At 38.0% G+C, this 23,415-nt stretch overlaps 1 protein-coding gene across 1 annotated transcript in view; it reads right to left on the bottom strand.

Moving 5' to 3' along the window:
- Positions 1–23,415, bottom strand: part of LOC135223986 (molybdenum cofactor biosynthesis protein 1-like) — a 238,316-nt gene that overhangs the window by 52,045 nt on the left and 162,856 nt on the right. Inside the window, exon 2 of the mRNA XM_064262916.1 lies at positions 291–374. Within this exon, the coding sequence (XP_064118986.1) occupies positions 291–374 (84 nt within the window). The remainder of the gene's footprint in view (positions 1–290; positions 375–23,415) is intronic.

The raw sequence follows: 23,415 nt of genomic DNA, 5'->3' as shown, positions 1-23,415 counted from the left end.
GTAAATAAATTCAAGGGAATCTAAACGTTTCAGTTCATTATTTTGTAATCGTAATCTTTTCTATCTCTTCATTTTTATTAGGAAATCGAGAAATTAAAAGTTCATTGCCTGCTGGCCATTGCATGTGGAAAAAATATCACCACCACAGAATTGGATATTCAGCAAAGGATATAAGGACTTAACTTTTTTCTACTTGAAAAAACTATAAACACGGAATATATAAGGATTTCACAGCAACATACAAGAACAGCCAAAGGGAACATAGAATACTTGGAAAAATCTGCTCTTACCGGAAACTTACTGCTGAATCTTAAAGGCCGGCTGCAAATACTTTTAATTTTCTTGCATGAGGTTGAAGTTTTCAGTAGATTGACCTGTGAGAAGATATGAAGAAATGTAATTATCGACGAGGGTAAGTTTGGTGAGTTTCCCTGAAATATAAAACTTTGTTTCTTAGAATGTGCACAAAGAAAAAAACTTGGGTGAGCGAAAGGAGACACCTCTGCTGCTGTTGATATTGCTATTGACGACACCAGACAGGGATTTTCCCGTGATTCAGCTTCTGGTTTCAGGTATGATTTCATTCATATTCAACACAACAAGAATTTATCAGTAGGAGTGACTAGAATGCAGTTTATGCTCGTGACTGCAACAGTATTCTTCTACTGATAATGCTGCGCAGCTCTGCAATGTGGACGAAGCTCAACAATGGCACGAATAGAGTATAATTGGGTGTGTGCCTATCAATCTTTCAACCTCTGGAGGCGATTGTCAGAGTAGGCTGTAGTAGCACCGCTAGGCCTGGACAGGATAAATAAAAGCTTTGGGAACGAAGATGGAAATGTTGACCTAAAGTTTTCACTTATCTTCGTAAACTAGCAGACATAGCACTGGGAGAAAAGCCTCCCTCATTCGATTAGTGTTAAGTCTCTAAAGCACTTACTGCCTTCACAATGGTACGGCTATTTCCCTAGACAGTAAATCAGCCTGCTTGTACATCCAGCAATGAAATGCTAAGCGAGTATGGGTGGAGAGGAGCGATCCTTAAAGACCACAATTTATAAAAACGAATGTTGGGAATTAGCAAAAAGAGTTCAGGCGACTGGCAAGCCAAAGGACTGATAGTGCTTAGGAACCCATGAACAGGCAAGACACTATGGCAATACAAGCTCTAAGTGATAAAAAAATGCCGAATAAGAATAAACATGGGGTAGAAATACGGTCAAATTAACCTAAAAAATGGGTCAAGTCATGAGGACTGCCAAATTGGATTTACATATCATGTGGTGATATCTGTCCTTGTTTACATAGCCATTATTGGTGACCATATATCTATTGGTAGGTCGGAACATTAAGCAAATTGAAATCAAGCAAATCTCCAAATTAGTTGTGAAAACCTTCGTCAGGTTTCATACTCAGATGATAAATTATAAAAAACTGATACGTAAAAGAGAAAATAATGAATATATTTATGTCGAAATGCTTTGCCTTGAATCCATTTTAGAAGATTACTTTTCTGTACTGCAATCCTAGAAGTGTGAAATCTGCATTAGCTTCCCTTTCTGGAGGATTCTGACAGATGACAGGAAATGGCGGGGAAATGTGGGGGATATTTGCATGCAGAGGTGCATATTTTACTTCCTACTAAAGAGTTCATGAACGTCATTTCGTTAACAGCATAAAGAGTCTGCAGCAATATTTTGTAAATATACACTAGCCCAAGGGAAGGTCAAGGAAATCCTCTGGTACGAGGCAGTTAGACATAGCATCGCCGTAGCGAAGTAAGTAATCGAACTGAAGGGCGGGGTATTTTTTTTTTTTTTTTTTTTTTTTTTTTTCAGACAGACGATTTAAAGCTTAATGACCGCAGTTGCGATAATGGAAACCACAACTTCCTTCCGGCAAAATGTTGCTCTTGCTGCCTGGACGCTGTCATACATAGAATCTTCTGATCGTTTTGACTGTGCTTAGATTCACTTTTTTCTTGGTAAGCTCTTAGAACAGAAAATACATGACCCTTGAAAGGTTGCTGTCAATGCAAAAACTGTCTTGTTTACTTTGTCTGTATCAAGTTTTTATTCTGACTTGTAAAATCTGTTGCTCGTGGATCTAGTTGTCTGCATGTATCATATACATTTTATTCAATATTCATTTCTTATGGGAGATATCTAACAAGGCAGGATCAAACACCTGCAACTGAGAGTTTATTTTGAGTTTCTTATTAATCACAATGTATTTGAAAGAACATCAATTATGATTCTTTTAAAGTATCTCTAATTTGGTTTCATTTTTATCAATGACAATCATTTGCTCCTGCAACCATATGTACGAGTGTATGTTTGGATTCCATCATTCACTCTTAATAGACAGTAGTTAGAAGGTTCATTGTTAGGAGCTGCCATTTATTTCACACGAAACTTGCTTCTTTTACGTGGAATTTTTCCCGTGTACTTTCCCTTTTAGACCATTTTTTCTTTCGAGAGACTTGTCAGAAGCAATGAAATGCACGAAATACGTTGAGCAAAAAATAAATTCGCCTTGAACAAGCAATCGAGTCCAGAAGAAAAAATGGAATAAAAAGTCCGTTGATGGCAGTGACCGAGACTTTAATAAAAAAAAAAAATAAAAAGTGTCGTCATTTTCTGACACGTGATATAATCATGACATGCATACATTTAGAATTCCAAAGAAAAATTCGTATTGTACTAACGAGATCACGATGCTTGATATCAATAAAATATTTCAAGTGCTTCATATCTAACTCTTTTTAACTTCAATCTCTGCATTACAAAATACCATAAACAAAATAAATGACACCAAAAATTTCATTATTCTTAAGACCAGGATTAGCTAATAAAATCTTAAAACTAGGTTTCTCTGTGACTCTGTCATTTTACGCGGCTGATTATAATGACATTTCTTCAAAAAGTAAAAGAATAAAGTAGAAATTACCAGTCTATAGAATTACTCTGGCCATTAACTTCAAGGCCGAACTCGTTAAGTATATCTATATATATATATATATATATATATATAGATAATAATATATAATAAATATATATAATATAAATATAAGTATATTATATATATATATAAGATTAAAACAATGGGGTGGAAACTCTACATGATTATATTCCACTATTTTATATTAAATTCTTACGTTCTTTAATTTCTTGAGCCACTCTTGTTGTTGTGGTCTCAACTTTTGTCTCTTGCCTGTTACCTCCTAACTAGAAAGATATAGTGATTTAGGTTCCCTTACAAGTTCTTTGTGCGAATATAAAAGATTTTTGTACGCAAAAAATGTCAGTCCATGCAAAGAATCTCTTTTCAAAAGAGTGGAACTAAAAATAATGACATCTCTTATTTGCATTTTTCTGATTCTGTAGGGCAAACGCGGAGCTTACCTACTCTCAGTGAAAGTCAGCCCTGATTACCGCAAGCATTTAAACCTTAAAAGCAATGCTCTTGCAGCAGTAAAACAAAACAATATTTCACATAAAACTCAGTCTCTGAGGATTTGGTGGTGCAATGATGCCCGATAAATCTTATATTCTACTCATGGAAATACGAACCGAGTGGTCTTGCGCCGTTATGTCATATCATCGTGATATCTGCATTTATTGTTGGATTTTCCTGTATTTAAAGAATGTGGACTGGGGTTTCCATCACGTGCCGGATATTGTCTAGCTGTTTGGACATATGTTCAGTCTGTATTTATTTTTATCACGCTTTTATTGTTTCTCATTTTAGCAGATTTTTTGTGAGTATTTTTTATTTGGATTTGATTATTATGTCACGAGGAGTTTTTTTCTTCACCTGGTTGGTAAATTTGATTGTTTTTGACGTTTCTTGGAGTGGAAAGACCCCGTAATATGAAAAAAGACAAATAATTAATATGAAAAAAGGTAGATAATCTAAATTATGGCAAAACGTCAATGAATATATGCAACCAAAATTTACCTTTGTGATCAATTCAAATACATCTTTGTTCGGCTGCTGTTATTATCAGTTCCCTTGTCTGAACTTCAAGATTTTAAGCACAGAAAAAAGTCTACGGGGCATCAATGCCTTCACTGATAGAAATCGAATCAAAGACTGAAATTGGAGTTGTAAGGAGTAGGCCATTATTTCAAACTTTACAGCACGAGCCGAAAACAGCGAAAATAATTTTAAGGCAACTGAAGCATCGTAAGGTTCATAGTTAAGTCCAGGTATCTTCCACGAATTACAAAAAGCTACAGCTTAAGCTAAACAGGATATTATTTCCAAAGAATTTCTGTTTGTGGAGTCGTTTTTAGCATAATAAAAAGATTGAGCATACAACACCAATGGCTGTTAACCGTGAGGAAAAATCACGCGATAAATTTAATGCTTAGGCTTAGATTACAAATTTAAATGACTTCACTGCAAAGAGCGACTACTCTCGCCATGTTGGTCGTCTACTACTGCCATCTGTCGGAGATTTCAAGAAATATCGGCGTACAATACACATCGGAAAACTCTTCCACATCGGTTGCAGAATTTGGTGGGGTTTTGCGATTTTCATGATATGTAAAGCTTGAGTCATCATGTAGAATCATGTTTTATGATGGCAAGATATAACTGTTTAAATTTTTTCTAGGATTAACAAAATTTGAGAGCATTGATATATATATATATATATATATATATATATATATATATATATATCTATATATATATATATATATATATATATATATATATATTATATATATATATATGCGCACACACAGACACAGACATATATATTGTTTGAAGACAAAATGTGCAATGATTATTTGACTTTTAACTTTTTTATGCAGTAACTAGCAATATAATGGAGGCTGCTCAGTTTTCCTTGATTTATCAAACTGTCACTTGAGAATTGGTCAAAATCATGTTCCTCAATTTCATTTTCAGCATCACCATTTGTTTCAACATTGGGCTTATTAAGAAAGTCAGCTAGAAACTTGCGGTCATCTACGTTAAATTGTGCAACTGATATCAATATCAGAAATTGTCGAAATACTAAGGCAGTTGGCACTGGTTTTTCAGTCTTATGGAGCTAAACAAGTTTTCTAGACAATTCTGAGTGAATCTATATACGGCTCTGATACATATATGGGGGCAGGAGGAACAAACATGGTGATATACTACAATTTTTCCTACGCGTTTTGTATTCAATTGAATTCATCTTCAGGGATCTGTATATTATTATATATACAATAAATTATAAGCAATATTAATTTTTAATTTATCTAAAAATCACTTATACAAAAATTAAAATGATGAAAAAAATTCACATATACAGTAAAGTAGATTAAAACTTGAATTAAAATCGTACCAAAAATTAAAAGCGCACGCGTTGATAATAAGTTCAGATAAAAAAAAAATAAAAAAAAATGACAGTTAAGAAATACTTGAGGAGCGCTGGGGGTCGATCTACCACGACAAAAAAATAAACAAAAACTGAAAGTATGCAGTACATAAAAACAGCAGGTTAATAAAGGTACAAGGGGGTGGAGGTGGACTGGGTGTTCAACTGCGGAACATGTTTGATGAAGATCACTCGAGAATCAGTAAATTCGTTTGGGTTGGAGTTTTGGCCCAGAATAATAAAATCACCGTACTTGATCGGAATTTTACATTGTTTACTATGTTCGCGTGTACTGGACTGTTCAGGATTGGACTGTGAACACACAGTACGAAAACTAACTCCCCTGCGGCAGTCCATGTGGACCCTCATAATCCACCGACGACAACCCAACTAAGTTCCCAGACTATATCTGAGACAAGAATATTTGTACACTATACCAGAGGACATGAGGGGCCATAAAAGATCTTTGAATCAAAACAATGCACCAATTGTGAGTGGACTGACGGGTATACGTTTGACATTTAATTCGCCATCGTGTTTATGTACAATGTTTGAAAATTCGGCCTGAAAGGAATCATCATGCATATTGGGAATCGGACGTAACAAGGAAGATTAGGACCAATGTTTTTCTTTTTGTGCTATTGCAAAACTGTTTAAAACCGTGTAAATAATCCTGTTGACGAACTGGGTCTGACAGCAGTTATCAGTAAAATATTTTAAAAGAAATGTAATTTCCTGATGAGACAGCAATTAGTCATAAGGGAGACAGCTAGTATATATACAAGAGTAAAAATGGAGTTTGATTTAAATTCACGAAAACAAAAGCAGGTAAACCTTTGGTAGGTTAAATAAAATGAAAAAGCTGAAAAGTATATTGTATATTTTGTCCAGAAAATTCATTCACTTGACATGAAGTGGCGCAAATGTTCATTCATGAAAGCTAACTGTTGTCGACTACACTAGGAGCGATTAAAACTGACCATCAGCAAATGACGCGATTGGTACAATAATCTAGTACTATCTTACCACTGAGGCCCTGCTCAGAGGTCCTCCTAAAACTATAAAAATGGATTCCGTTACCCGATTACTGTAACTGAAGCAGCAATCAAGATTAGGAACACCCCAGTCAAGGACATCCTTTGGAACATTAATGTGGTTAACTCAGTTCACAGAAACGCACGTATTACATTGTTTTTATAAAGCTATGGTAGCCTAAATGTTCGATTTATTTCCAAGAGCATAAATAACATAAATCAGTAAGTATCCCTTGCTTAACTCCAACTTATTTTCTGCAGTTGCGGAAAACACTTTTAATCTACATTCAAGTCCCATCTACTTTTAAGGAAAAACGATATAATGGCAGTTGCAATTAAAGTGAATGACAAAAAATTGCTAAGTATTCATGCCCTCGACTACAGGCTGAAAATTCCTAAAGCAAGACTGATTATATTTAATTTATTCATCGGGAGAAATTTGGCAACTACCGGTGAAGCGTTTGATATGCACTCCCTCGAAATATGCACTCCCCAGTCATTATTATACGTATGAGTTGCACTCCCCTAGTCATTATTATACGTAAAATATAGATTCCCCTTGAATTATTTGCACTCCCCCAGTCATTATTATACTTGTAACTCCCACTTGCAGAGGCGCGTGGCTTGGCTTGGCGTGGTTTGCAGAGGTTGTGGCATGGCATGGCATGGCATGGCATGGATTGGCTTTGCTTTGCTTGGCTTTTAGAGTGCTTGGCATGGCATGGTTTTGCTTTGCTTGGCCTTTAGTGTGTTTGGGTTGGCTTGGCTTGCCTTTTAAATTGCTTGGCATGGCATAGTTTGCCTTTGTTTGCCTTTTAGAGTGCTTGGTATGGCGTGACTTGGCATGGCATGGTTGGGCTTGGCTTGGCTTGGCTTCTAGAGTACTTGGGATGGCTTGGCTTGGCTTTTAAATTGTTTGGCATGGCATGGTTTGACTTGGCTTGGCTTTGCAAGACAAGGCAACCATGCCAAGCTATCTAAAAGTCAGGCCAAGAGAGACCCTCTACAATCCAAGCCTTCTGCAAGCCACGCCAAGCCAAGCCAAGCCAAGTCAAGCCACGCTCTCTGCAAGCCATGCCAGGGACGCCTTCTGCAATTCACACCTAGCCAAACCAAGCCAAGCCAAGTCACGCCAAACGAAGCCACCCGCTGCAAGCCACTCCAAGCCAAGGCAACCTAAACCAAGCCAAGCCAAGCCACGCACCTCTGCAAGCCAAGCCAAGCCAAGCCAAGCCAAGCCACGCCAAGCCAAGGCAACCAAAAATGAAGCCAAGCCAAGCCAAGGCAACCAAAAAAGAAGCCACGCCAAGCCAACCCAAGACTACCCAAACAAAGCCAAGCCAAGCCAAGCCAAGCCACGCTAAGCCAAGACAAGCCACGCCACCCTACCTGCAAGCAATGCCAAGCCAAGCCACGCCACCCCACCTGCAAGCAATGCCAAGCTGCGCCCAGCTAAGCCACGCCACGTCGAGCTAAGCCAAGCCAAGGCAACCCAAACCAAGAGACACCAAGCCAACCCAGGCCTACCCAAATCAAGCCACGCCAAGCCAAGCCAAGCCACAACAAGCTAAGCAACGCCCTCTGCAAGCCACCCTAAGCCAATCCAAGCCCTCTGGAAGCCAAGCCAAGCCAAGCCAAGACAATGCAAGCCAAGCCAAGTCCAAGCCAAGTCATGCCATGCCAAGCCAACAAAGCCAAGCCCAAACCTTGCCAAGCCACGAAGCCAAGCCAAGACACACCAAGTCAACCAAAACCAAGTCACGCCAAGCCAAGCAAAGCCAGGCCATGAAATGCCACGCCACGCCAAGTCAAACCAAGCCACGACAAGCCATGTGAAGTAAAGCCAAGCTATGCCAAACCACATCAAGTCACTTCCTCTGCAAGCCAAGCCAAGTCAAACCAACCCTATCCAAGCTAACCCAAGCTAAGCCCCGACAAGCCATGCCAGCACAAACCAAGTCATGCTAGGCCAAGCCACGCCACGCCAATCCAAGCCATGGCTAGCCAAGCCAAACCAGGCCACCCCAAGCCAAGCCAAGCCACGCCCTATACATGCCACACCAGACCAAGCCTAGCCACTCCAAGCCACACCAACAAAAGCCAAGCCAAGCCATGCCAAACCACACCAAGCCAAGCCACGCCACGGCATCTGCAAGCCCAGACAAGTCAAGCCAACCTAAACCTAGCCCAGCCAACCCAATTCAAGCCATCCCAAGTCACGCAAAGTAAAGCCAAGCCAAACCAAGCCAAGCCATGACAAACCAACCAAAACCAAGCAACACCAACAAGCCATACCAATCCAAGCCAAGCCACGCCACGCAACGCCACTCCAAGACAAGCCAATGCAAGCTAAGCCACACTAAGCCAAGCCATCCCAAGCCACACTAAGACAAGCTAACCCAAGCCAAGCTACACCCAGCCACTCCTGCAAGCCAAGCCATGCCTTCCGCAAGCCATGCCAACCCATGCTAAGCCAAGCCATGCCACGCCAAGCCAAGCCAAGCCCTCCGTAAGCCACGTCAAGCCACACCAGGCCAAACCACGCTCCTCTCCAAACCACACCAAGCCAAACCAAACCAAACCAAGCCACGCAACGCCCTTCTGCAAACCACACCAAGCCAAGCCAAGCCAAGCCACGACCCTCTGAAAACCACAACAAGCAAAGTGTTTGGCATGGTATGGCTTGGCTTTGCTTTGCTTTCAGAGTGCTTGACACGGCATGACTTGCCTTGGCATGTCATGGCTTGGCTTGGCATTACCTGGCTTTTAGACTGACTGGCAAGGCATGGTTTGGCTTAGATTGGCTTGGTTTGGCTTTTAGAGTTCTTGGCATGACATACTTCGCTTTGCTTTGTTTGCCTTTTAGAGTGCCTGGCATGGCATAGCTTGGCTTGGCTTGGCTTTTAGAGTTCTTGGTATGGCTTTGCTTGGCTTTTAGTCCTTGACATGGCATAGCTTGGCTTGGCTTGGCTTTTAGAGTTCTTGATATGGCATGACTTTGCTTGGCTTGGCTTGGTTTTGTTAGGCTTTTTGAGTGCTTGGCATGGCATGGTTTTTTGCTTAGCTTGGCTTTTAGAGAGTTTGGCATGGCTTGGCTGTTAGAGTGCTTAGCATGGCATGACTTGACCGTGCTTGGCTTTTAGTGTTCTTGGCATGGCTTGGCTTGGCTTGGCTTTTGGAGTTCTTTGCATGGCGTGACTGTTTAACCGTAAATGCTTCGGCATTTTGCTCATGATTTTCTTTGTTTATGTCTTCTATTTGTACTAATATATTTTGTTAATTTTTTTTATCCCCAAGGATCTTGTACTAGGCTAAATATGGAGGCCATTTACCATACATGGCGCCAAAAGAAGAGCCAGAAGAAAATAGCTGAAGATAAGTGTTTTCGATTGTCCTTCCTCAAGGATCGCAGAACTCTAGCAAATATTGTTTGCTTCCGATTCGGAATCTGATGAAGTTGCAGATGACCCTGATCTATTGTGAAAATGAGGATGATGATGCAAATGATGATGATGATGAAGATGATTGTACCCCTAGAAGAGACTCTTGAGTTGATGTTGCTGCGCCATACACATGGACTGAACTTGTATTAAATGATAATGATACTAAACAGGTGGATAATACAAAAATTTATACAAACTCACATGGTATTTAGATTTCAAATATTAACTCCTAAAATGCTTTGCTAAATTTATTTCTTAGGAAATAGATGATCACGTAGTAAACTAATCAAATAAATATTTCTATTTTTTGATAGCTAAGAAGCAACCTTTGCTCGATATAGTGTTCGCTAATTTCATGCATTCTACTGATGTTGACACATAATTTCATGTATTCTAATGATACTGAAACATAAATTTATGTTTTCTAATGGTATTGACACATCATTTCATGTATTCTAATGATATTGACACAATTTCATGTATTCTAATCTTACTGACACATTTCATGTATTCTAATGATACTGACACATCATTTCATGTATTATAATGATACTGACACATCATTTCATGTATTCTAATGATATTGACACAATTTCATGTATTCTAATGATATTGGCAATTTCATGTATTATAATGATACTGACACATCATTTCATGTATTCTAATGATATTGACACAATTTCATGTATTCTAATGATATTGACACAATTTCATGTATTCTAATGATATTGACACAATTTCATGTATTCTAATGATACTGACATATCATCTCATGTATTCTAATGATATTGACACATCATTTCATGTATTCTAATGATATCGACGAAAGCAGATTATTGCACTGGTGTTACTCAATATACCACCTACACGATATATCCTCTAGGAAAAATCCTAGAGTATGACGTCCGGATGCCAACCTTGACTGCGGACTGGCCTTACATTTCTTCTCTGTTTAGCCTTAGGACAAGGCGCGTCCTTGCACGGGCATCATGAGATGGTCTGATGACTGGGTCGTGGAGTGACGTAACAACCCCGCCCTGCCACCCATAAAATTCCTTCAATTCAGCACTGACGAGGCCACAGGTTTTTCTTTTTATCTCTTATTCGTTCAAACTAGGAACGACATTTCTTCTTTTCTCTTGTCAGCTCGTTAAACTGAAAGAAGAGAAATGATCATTGTTTTTTCCTTAGTTTGCAACATATTGCACACACATTGCACCTCCGATTCTCCCTGTGAACAGTCAGAAGTGGTCACTCGCCTTCCGGTTGTGTGTCCTTCATCTTTTGCGGTGAAGGCTGACACATCAGAGAAGCAAGCGGATCGTTTAGCAAATCTTCGCTGAATTTTCCTGAACACCGAATGAATTTGACAGAAGTTTAAGATATTACAACAGGATTTTTAGACGGATTATTATTAGATTGTTACACAAAGTGCCACATGATTCTAGTTGAAGGTTTGAAGAGCAAAGGTCCATTGATTTATTTGACAATTATTTTTGAACTGGTTCAAAGAATAACGTAAGACTATATTGACTGAATTTTGAAAAAAAAAAGTTTTGGTCGAGTTTTCAACAGAATTAGAAAACTCCTTGACTGACTTTTCAAACTACAACAAACAGTTATTAAGAATATCAGTTTATTTAACTAAGTTTGACAATAAATAAACAAATTCTAAAAGCCACCACAAGCAACATGACGAAACATAGCTCCTGTATGCCCAGCTTAAAGTCACGTTAGACCATCACAAAAAGAGGCGACTTTTCTTTATGCCGCGACAGATAGCTTCGTGGGGCAAGTTTTTCAGAGAAGTTTGTTTTTATTTCAGTTCTTTTTTCAAAGTGCGCGACGTGCAGTTGGTCAGGATCGTTTTGCTCATTCGTAAATAACAGACTGACAACAGGTTGTAATTCAGGAGAAGAAGGAGGAGCAGAAAATGGACTAAGAGGAGAGAAGAAAGAAGATGAAAAACGCAGAATACGAAGAAAAAAATCAGAAAAGAATAGACGACTTAACTGGGTAAAAGAGGACAACCTTTACATTATCATTACACAATAACTTCGTGAGACATTAAGCAATTTTAATCTAGCAACAACAACAACAAAAAAAGACAGAAAAAGAAAAGGAAAGATTGATTTCGGAGAAATGGACTCTTTGCTTGACAACTGTAACTTAAAACTATTTTATTGACTTGCTGATTTGTTTATCACGTCACTCAGTCGTTTCTTCTGCGAATTCTCCAGATTTTTAGCGAGCGGTGTTTGCGTAACAAACGCAAGAGGGCCAAGAGTTTTTTTTAAAGATCAAATTCCATAGGCGCGCACTGACTCCCATTCTTTTTTAGTGTTCTGTAAAAGAATACTGTGACGGCTTCGTGTGTCCGTCCGCACTTTTACCCGTCCGCCTTCAGATCTCCTGAGGCTAGAGGGCTGCAAATTGGTATGTTGATCACCCACCCTAAAATCATCAAACATACAAAATTGCAGCCCCCCAGCCTCAGCAGCCTTTATTTTGTTTAAGGTTAAAGGCAGCCACAATCGTCCGTCTGGCAACGCTATAAGACAGGCCAAAACCGTGCCGTGGCTGAAAGCTTCTTGGGACGCGGCTCATACAGCATTATACGATGTACAGAAAACTTGATTGCGTAGAAACTTCGGGGTATTTTTTTATTGTTTTCAGCAACCGATCCTTCAACCTTCGCTTGATGACACAGAACATTAGTTAATGATCCACAATTTTCTTTCCTTATAGTTCATGGGCTCATTACTCAGTCCACTTTTGCAGATGGCTGTTTCAACAGCTTCCGCCTATTTCATTATACACAAGGGTACTGTCCGTTCATAACTAAAAAAAAGAAAAAACAAAAAGGGAATCCTAAATACACTGAGTCTTTTGTCCCCTTTGGGCTTTTTTCTCTATTCTTAATTTTTCGGTAAACATCCTGCTACTATTTATTCCTCCTTTTTAATTTTTATATTTCAGTCAAAGAAAACGATCCCTTACTTCTATTACCGTACGACTTTCCATTTCGTTTTTTCTACCTTCTTCGGTATCACGTATTACTAACTACTTGATTCATTGACCTGCCTCCTTTTTTACCTTGAGCAATGTAATATATATATATATATATATATATATATATATATATATATATATATATATATATATTTATATATATATAGATGGGGATACAATCCACAATGAAGTAAAATCCTCTTGTAGTTAAAATATCTATTTCTTGTACAGGATAAAAGCTTTCGACCATCAACTGTGGTCGTTGTTCACAGTTGATGGTCGAAAGCTTTAATCCTACATATATATATGTATATATATATATAATATATATATTATATATATATTATAATATATTATATAGTATATATGTAGTACTATGCACAAATGTGTATGCTGCGTGTTTATGTTTTTTTTCCAGCTCTTCAAAACATCATTTACAATTCGTTTATCCATCTCTTTCTGTAAATTAACATATTTGTGCTAATCAAGTTGAGAGAGAGAGAGAGAGAGAGAGAGAGGAATGACTTGCTTGAATAGCTGAAGAAGAAAGTACCGTTCTACGGCGCTATTTTTTGACAAACATTTTTTTCCATCTTTCTATAAGCTTATTGAAAGTGCCAGAGGCCATGATTATCTCCTCCGAGGGTTTCTTCAACCAAAGGGTAATGTTACTCGAGGCAACATTTTCCGACATCTTTTAGCCTTTTGCATCGAATATTTGCACTGAGTGGGTCATATTTCTCCTTGTATTTATCCGCAACCGAATCTACATACGCTCACAACGGTTCCCAGTAGAGGGTAGTGCCGTCAGTGGACCTCATCCGGTGCATTATAGGCATTACTTAAGGTTCTTTGCAGCGTGTCTTTCCTTCCTTTTACTGTACCTCCTTTCATATTCACTTTCTTCCATCTTACTTTCTACCCTCTCCTAACATTTGATTCATAGAGCAACTGCGAGGTTTTCCTCCTGTTACACCTTTCAAAACTTTTACTGTCAATTTCCATTTTAGCGCTGAATGTTACCTCCCAGTGTTTGGTCTTTGGCCTAAATTCTACATTTAACTCATCTCAACTCAGCAACGGTGAAGTGAGGCAAGAGACGAACAGACCTTACACTAATGAAGGCTAATTCGACATAAATCAGTAAGTTATCGGCTACCTGGTTCAGGCTGACTGAGTGGCGAAATACCAGAGATGCCAGAAAATGGCGGGAATCATTCACGTAGCGGGTGAAAGTTCACTCTTAGCAGTGAAATGAGCGCTATTATATTTCCTCACAATGGCGGGTAATGAGACCCTCGCAGCCAATCTCCCTCCCGCGGCGTATACGGGCTTCCGTTGGAAAATTCAGCATCGAAATTGAGCCCAGTGAGTAGGGAAAGATTGCTCGAGGGACCGTAGCAAATGCACATTGTTGTCCAAGTTGCGAAACGCTGCTAAAAGAAAACGACGGTTGGGTGACGTCATATTATTTCATCTCGTGAGGTGAAAGCTCAGATCGGACGCTCGCGATAAGAAGCGCTGGTCTGGCTTGACTAGATATATCTCTGGCTTCACCTCTCCCGTTTGTGACGGATTTAGATTTAGGATTCTAGTCAGGCGACATTTTATAGCAAATGAATGAGTTAAGTAAAACAACCTCTCTCTATAAACAGTTATACGTATACTTTATAATAAAATATAAATAAACAATATATATATCATATTTTATATTTATATTTATAATATAATATATATATATATAAATATAATATATATATATATATATATATATATATATATATATATATATATATATATATATATGTTTGTGTGTGTGTGTGTGGACAACTATACCGTAACAGTGCTTTTTTATAATTGAACTTTACGTATTTGATCATTAAATTTTTCGTGATTACTTTTTACGTACTTAGGGCATAAACTCGTATTTTCCGATACTCGAAATAAAATGGCAAAGAATGCATATTAAATATTAATGGCGATTGTGTATGTTACTATATATACGGCTGATTCGCCAGTATGCTCATTTGTTTAACGGGTTCATTTTTAAATAATAATAATAATAATAATAATAATAATAATAATAATAATAATAATAATAATAATAATAATAATAATAATAATAATAATAATAATAATAATAATAATAATAATAATAATAATAATAATATATTATCATCATATTATTATTTTTATCATTATTATTTTGTTAAAGAGGATGGCAGCATCAGTGTAATTGATTTTATATATGGTCTTTTCAATTCTTATTATTCTCTTCTCATCAGGGCTGATATTCGCTAATAGCTGGCCGGCTAGCTATTAGCGAATATCAGCCCTGATGAGAAGAGAATAATAAGAAGCATTGAAAAGACCTTATATAAAATCAATTCCACTGATGCTGCCATCCTCTTTAACAAAACATGTTTGAGAGAGGGTCTCCTACCGTCATATTATTATTATTATTATTATTATTATTATTTTATTATTATTATTATTATTATTATTATTGAAAATGAGCTCATTTAACTTAAACAATCCTATGAAAACACCGACTTCCAAAGCAAATTTCTACAACAAAATAATGCCAATATGTGAAACTGAAATGTAATAAAAACATAACATAAAATGACTAGACGTGCAGAGGAACTCAATTTCTCTGCCAGCAAAGAGCAGCGTGACTAATTTATTCCCATCACTGCTCCAGAACGAGGATTTTACTATTTTCACTTTTAACCAAGAGGGCAGCGAAAAACAAGAATACGCCCACGAGCAATCTTTGATTTCGCAGCAAAATAAACGAGCTCGGTAACATTCCCCTTCGAAACGAGTTCCCCGTGAGGTCAATGTCGTACACATAGCGGAAGGAAGAACACTGAAGTCTGGACGTTTTACAGCCAAACCCGCCGGGCGAAGTAAGCCTAGGACCCCGGATTTCTCCCGAAGCTCTGATCTGTCCATCACACACACACACACCACACACACACACACACACACACAGAGGGTTGGGGGTGGGTGTTGGGGGTGGGTGGTGGGGGGGTGGGAGGAGTCGACTGCAGTGGGCCAAAAGGAGTATTCTCAAATCTGCCCTGTTTTCAGTTCTGTAAGTGACCGGACGACCTTCGTTTATTCCGGGATGCTGCTGATATGATTCATGGTGGGGTTCCTGCTCCCATTGGCCACTTATCTCTTTTCGAAAAAAAAAGAAAAAAAGTGGGACTTCGTAACCACCGTTTTCTTAATTTTCATAGCAACATCTTCTGGCCAAGTTTTGGCGGGTGTCTGAAAGAGTAATGGTTATTCTGTCTTATCTTCCGTATTCGAAGTCACAGGCTTTAAAAAGACTGCTTAAGATAAAACTGGGAAAACTGAATACAGCACTGTAATACGTTTGGGGTGATGTAAGAAATTCAAAGAATCGTGCAGTCGATAACCGGGGATTTAGGACGCCAAATGCCATTTATGCTTCCAAATGGTGTTGGCACAGATAATAACCATACTGAAGGCAATATATTATTAATTATAGTCTGCCTAATATAGCTGTTTGTAGCCTGAAGATAAAAAGTATGCCACGCATCCCGAGGAGGTGGAACCTTCCCTTCGAGAGAGATCTAAAAAGGCGTCTATAGCCAACTTCTTTCTTCACGAGACGACGCTTAGCCTGTATCATTTCTTATAAATCATCAGGACTTAATAACGATTTCCATCAAAGGTACAGTGGCCATCTTTGGTAATTGACGGTAAATGTTGTGGCTGGATGCTAGCGATAGCTCGATTGCTAAACTTTCACCGAAAGCGGCTTTGCATTTATTCCAACCACGTTCTGTCGGAAAAAGCGACGCCGTTAATCCCGCCTAAAAAATGACAACACGCGCCAGAGGAATCATTCTTTTCTCTGGTGCCCATATTATTCACTTTGACAGAGACGATTAGAGTAATTTGACAGCGTCATGGTAACTTCCGCGTTAGTGTTATAATATTCATGTTAATGCACAGCATTTTACCCTAATAAATTCATGAAAAGTAATACAAGAGATTGGTCATTTAATAATCCGTGATGCTTGTAAAAAGTTTTTGAAACCCTGTTAAAATCAACGTTGTCTGACAAATATTGGAAAGGAATAGCACAAAATCCTTCTCTGTAATGTGGAAGAAGAACCTAGTATTGAATCGATTTTTAAATTAAAAATTATTTATAATTCTAAATTTGTGAGCAATGGGATCTGGCATTCATTGATACGCGACTCTTAAGAAACGAAATTACTTTGCCAAGAAGTTTCAAGTCTATTAATATCTGACAAAACAAATCTAAATTAATCACAAAATACTACTTTTCAATGTGAGACTCAAATCAAATGCTTGCGGTTAAATTGGGTTTGATAAGAGCAACCAGATCATATTCTGGTATTACAATAAAAATGAGACCACACTTGTCACCACAACAACAACGATAAAACGATATAACATACCACCTGACTTATTTTGTTTTCACTACAGTCAGTCGTTAAAGAAGTGTATTAGCTCGTCCAAAGGCTGCATACTGTTATTCATTTGTACTAATGAGTTTACTAAACAACAGTTTTATTAGTCATAACAAGACCATAATAAGCCAAACAATTTTAATTCCATTATGATACCGATGCAAAACGCTCAGTTTTGTGAAGCATAATAATGTAGAAACAGGTAAAACAAGTAAAAAAGGCGCCAGTTTTCTGTACGGCGTATAATGCTGTATGAAACTGTCAGCCACACCCATGAAACTCTCGGCCGCAGCCCATGAGGTGGCCTGTGTTGTTGGCACCTATGGCGGTGCCAGACGCATCATCATGACTAACTTTAAACTTGAATAAAATAAAAACTACTGAGGTTAGAGGGCTGCAATTTGGTATGTTTGATGATTGGAAGATGGATGATCAACATACTAATTTGCAGCCCTCTAGCCTCCGTAGTTTTTAAGAGCTGAGGGCGGACAGAAAAAGGGCGGGCGGACAGACAATAGCCATCTCAATAGCTTTCTTAAAAAAAAAAAAAAAAATAAAAAGTAACTTTAATTTAGGAGGGCAATATTATCCAACTGGCTTTTTTTTTTTTTTTTTTTTGTCGGATGTTGTCAAAGTGCTCGTGCAGACCGAGTTTTCCTCCAAAGCGTCGAGATGGATCTTTAAGAAGTCACCCGCGGATGACCTTCACCCAGGGCGAACCACTCCTTGGGATGGGTGCTACTTCCGCTCAAAAAAGAAGAAAGAAGAAGAAAAAAAAAAAAGTAAGGTTACTGAATAGGTGGTGGTTGAAGTTCACATATAGGAAAACTGCAAATAAAAGACAAATAATGAGGTAGTCTTGCTGGCAATTGTCGAGTTAAACACACCAACACAAAAATTAAAAAAATTAAAACCGAGTTAATTACCGTAGCCTAAAGGAGACCCCCTAAACAGTAATAATTGCTGCGCAGATGCTAGCGCATTATGTGATCTCATTCGCATGATTGGATCTCTTGGCCTTGTGTGTGTGTCTGTATGTGTGTGTTTTAAAGCAATGTTGGTCACTATTTATACAGGTAAGTACCTTGAGCTTTATTACTCAAATAATATGTAATCTGTAGTAAACATTCCATGTTTGCTGGTAACACTTTTTGTCTTATATTGAACTGGATTTTGTAACAAAAGGAACTGTCAGGCATTACGTATTTGCAATATAAAATTGACTCATGAAAAATGAACGCCAAAACGCTAATGAAACAATAATTCGACGCGTTTACTTATATTCGCGTAGGGTGTTAGTGCCTTCAGTGCGCCTCACATAGTTCCATAGTATAGGCATTGCATAAGGGTGTCTGCACCGTCCCTTTAGCCCCTTGTTGCATCCACCTTTTAGCCTTTTACTCTACCTCCATTTCCACTCAGTTTCTCCAGTTTTGCTCTAACTGTCACATAGAAGCAACTGAGGGGTTTTTCTCCCTGTTCTGCCTTTAGATCCTTGTACTTCTTTGCTTTCTGGATCTCTCTCTCTCTCTCTCCTGCTGTCCAACCCTTTCATTCTCTTTCCTCTGTCTTGAACTGCAAGTACCCTAGCGCTTGGCTTGACAGCCGAAATTTCACAATTCACTCAATATACATGATGTACGACTATCATGCAAAATGACCTTGCCGGCGATTCTCCCACTTTAGAAGTTAATGTCAGCAACGACATCTCTTGAGGCGGTGCAGGTTAGTAAGCGCTTCCTCTGAGGTGGCGTAACGTCATGCATGCGGTCACAAAGCTATTATTATTATTTTATTATTTCAATAGATAAAACCAATTCACAAGTAACGAGTAAGGAGCACACAAGTGCCACTGACTAGAAATTCAAGCTTCCAAAGACTGTTGGTTTCAACCTCCCACCGCAGACCCCACAACCGCAGCAGTAACAGATCACGATACAGAGCCAGTGATTTTTCATCGGCCTGGGGGAGACACGAACCCCCGACATCTGAGTGGCGTACCACGACGGTAACCACTATACCAACGTACGTGGGCTCTTTGTTTATTAACGTCCCGGAGGTTTTGAGAGTTTGGTAGGAGTTAGCACAGTCAGCAAAATATTAGTTTTTCACTTTAATTTTGTTGAAGAAAGGTAGCGGGATTTAAACATCTTTTTCGTGCGCGGAATTTTGTGGTACCTAGGCCCCTTCGTGATAGATGCTCTGGATAGCAAGATATAATTGTGTTAGAGACAAGTACTCTCTTGTAACTGGACTGAGAGATTACGCCAATAACAATGTCTAGAATTCTTTTGAGGTCACTCATTCTAGTATATATATATATATATATATATATATATATATATATATATATATATATATATATATATATATATATATATATATATATATATATATATGATATATACATATATATATATATATATATATATATATATATATATATATATATATAGATAATATATATATATATATATATATATATATATATATATATATATGTATATATATATATATATAGATAATATATATATAGATATATATAGATAATATATATACGTATATATATATATACATATATATAGATATATATATATATATATATATATATATATATATATATATATATATATATATTCAGGCTTGCGAACTCCTTTATTTTTTCTTTGAGAGATATTTTAATTTGAGAATTACCAAGTCATACACGTAAGAGAGAGAGAGAGAGAGAGAGAGAGAGAGAGAGAGAGAGAGAGAGAATGTGTTGCTAATATTGATGCTCAAAACTTGGCCTTATCTTCAGACAGAGACGGGAAATAATATCATTTCTAGTCAACCATGATTGCTGCAGTTAACGGCATCACTCACCGTGATTTTGGAATGCGTTTTCCAGTAGCGTCAGTATCCAGTGATACGCACTCGTTTTCATTCAGGTTCTCCTAGAGGTCTCATGTCTAAAACTGGACTTCCAAGAGCTTCTGCTCCAAAAATCAAATCACGAACAATGCAAAACACACGACCGATTTGCCTCAGTGCACAGTGTGAACCTCAGTGACTTCTCTCCAGACCAGGAAACAGATTGTGTCCAAAGAATAATATGTTTTTGAACTTAGATGTGAAAGTGGGAATTTCACCTCGAATTAGGTTTTCTGTATCACGATTGTCTCTTGTTTCGTTCTGATATTTTTTCTCTCTCTCCTTTTTACTTAGGCGTTTACTTTCACATGTTCCGCCCTCAAGTGCGCAGAGCAATAGTGACTCGCTGTTGGAATTTGATTGAACAAAAGTTTGAATTCATCTTAACCATCATCTTCCCATACGGCTTAACCAAAGTATGATTAAAATACGGCTCTGAAATGAAATCTTGATTTAAGTATTTTTAACAAGCAATTTTGGAAGGAATATTCAGCCCTAAGTTGTTCAACATGCGCTTTTGAAAAGGATATCTTTCATAAGTATGACTAAACTACGCCTTTGAAAGGACAACTTTACTCAGATTATGTTTAAAATACACCTCTAAGGAAATGTCGTTCCCTAAGTACACACAAGATATGGCTTTGATAAGAATACCTTGTCCTAAGTATCTTTAACCTACACCTGTGAAAGGCATTCAATAAACTTAGCATACGGCAGCTCTATCCTCTGTTATCAGTCGGTTAAATGACTGGATTCCCTTGACACAGGATGATTTCCCGACGCTGCACATTGAGCGCCCCGTAAAAAAGGCATAAAAATGCTCTTGGTACTGGTTCGTTCAGAAGTTGGGCGGCGAAAGAGCGAAGACTTGGGGTAGCATCAGCTTATAGGTTATGTCACCACCTAAGACTTCTTTTTTCTACCAGGAGTAGATATACTACTTCTAATCAATTCCCTTAATAAAGAGTACTTCGAGTTCGCTAGAATCATCCGACAGCTTCTAGATTATGATAAAAACTACGATGTTGGTCGTATGACGGGAATATCTGGGGTAGCTGCCTTTGAATTCATTGGAGTTAGAAACAGTATGTTAACAAATGAATAAAAAAAAAAAAAGTTTTAAGACTATTCCTGTAAAAACACAAAAACGTTTCTCTAACAACATAAGCGCTTCAACCTCCCGGGTAAGAAAGTGATGTGCCTTGACTAATGGACTATGTACAAGTGAAGTCTCATCGATTACGAACGTGAGGCTCATTACACCAGTTAATGGTACTTTACAAAAGCAAGTTTATAGGTGATTCCACAAGAATAAAAAGAGCTGAAGGCAGTAGTATAAAAACAGCATAAATAGATAAATAAATGCAAAAATAAATAAAAGCAGTTTTCACCTTGCAGAAAAGATATCTAACAGGCAACACTATTTTGTTTCTTTGCTGTTGTTCATGTTGAATTCCTTGAATCAAATCTGATTGCAATAACCTTGCTGGCAGATTTACAATATCAACTCTTATAAACGACGCCAATCTAGCGATTGGCGGGTATTCCTTAATGTCCAAAAACTGCTTCGGACAACATATAGTTTACTTTACAATAAATCTAATCAATCTCTCAGTGCATAACTATACAGAAACTGCATTTTTATCAGTCGGAGCTCTTGCCGTCCCAAGAATCACTATATTTGGCCTCCGTCTTTTGTAAAAGGCGACTTGTTACCATCGAAAAGCTTTGCGGTGTAACAGCTATACGCACATTGCTGCAAGTTGCTGGTGGACAGAGGAAATGTGCAGACATCATTCTCCATAATTGCTGACCACCCTACTGCATCTTGTCGTGATTCTAAAAGAGCTTGATGACCGTCACCAAAGCTTCTAATTTGAATGAGAAACGTCTTCTGCACGGCAGTTGACTTTCGTATATAATCTAATTACCCCAGTTTAATGTTATTATATTTTTATATTTGGTATTTGGATTTTTTTTTTTTTTCCCGTTGCAGGTACCCATTCACAGATAGGTGGACATGTAAGGAATAGTCTGGAAAGGAACTCGGTTCCAGCAGTCGTAGGTCTGAGTGCCATACCACTCAGACTTGGCACCCACTGCCTCATCATTAACTCACAGGAAGATGGGGCCGTGTGTCAGTGTGGTCTGTCAGACGTCATCGGAATTGGGTGGGGGGAGGGGTGAATTGGACTCGGGACCAGTACTAAGCTACCGCGGCCTAACATACACACAAAACACTCATACACACATATGTGTGTATATATATATATATATATATATATATATATATATATATATATATATATATATATATATATATATTTAGAGAGAGAGAGAGAGAGAGCTAGAGAGAGAGAGACGAGAGAGAGAGATGAGAGAGAGAGAGAGAGAGAGAGAGACTTTCACGTCCGTCTGGCAGCTGAGTTCCTCAAAAGAAATAAACCCTTACTTGTGAGTTTCATGATTATCATGAGTTGGGTCTCCATACAGATATTTTTCATTTTCTTTTATACTGTTTTGCCTACAGGGAAGAACGTATTAGATCAATTGGCCTTCAACAACCTTATGAAGAAAATGAAAGTGATATTGTTGGAAAATTCCTATCTAAAGAAGAACTTAATTAAATAAGAAAAGATACCTTAAATAAGATGTGAGAAAAAAAAAGAGAAAAAACAATTAGAGCTTAACAAATAAAAAATAACTCTTACGGTTAAGAGGCGCCGTTGTAAAGGCATTGCCTCGACCCATAACCAACCACCCAACCATACAATTCCAGTAGGCGACGAAATCATAGCCGTTTTGTATCTCAGTATACTTCCCAGTTGTTCAGCAGATAAAACCCAGAATATTCGACTTCGCTCGCTTACTCTACTGCACGACCAAAAATTTACTTGGAAGGTGTGAGTTACATATTTCATTTATCACGGAAGGGAACAAAGCTAATTCAAAGTATAATGGTTAGTGTCGTGACATGACACTCAGATGGCGCGGGTTCGCGTCTCCCCCTGGGAGATGAAAAATCTCTGGCTCTGTACCATGGTCATTTACTGCTGCAGTGTGGGGTCTGCAGTGGGAGGTTGAAACCAACATTCTTCGGAAGATTGAATTTTAAATTAGTGGACCCTGTGTGCTTGTTCCACGGAAATAGGTTT

This window comes from Macrobrachium nipponense, chromosome 20 (genome assembly GCF_015104395.2).
Source record: "Macrobrachium nipponense isolate FS-2020 chromosome 20, ASM1510439v2, whole genome shotgun sequence".
Lineage (NCBI taxonomy): Eukaryota > Metazoa > Arthropoda > Malacostraca > Decapoda > Palaemonidae > Macrobrachium > Macrobrachium nipponense.
This window is presented reverse-complemented; position numbering and strand designations above follow the sequence as displayed.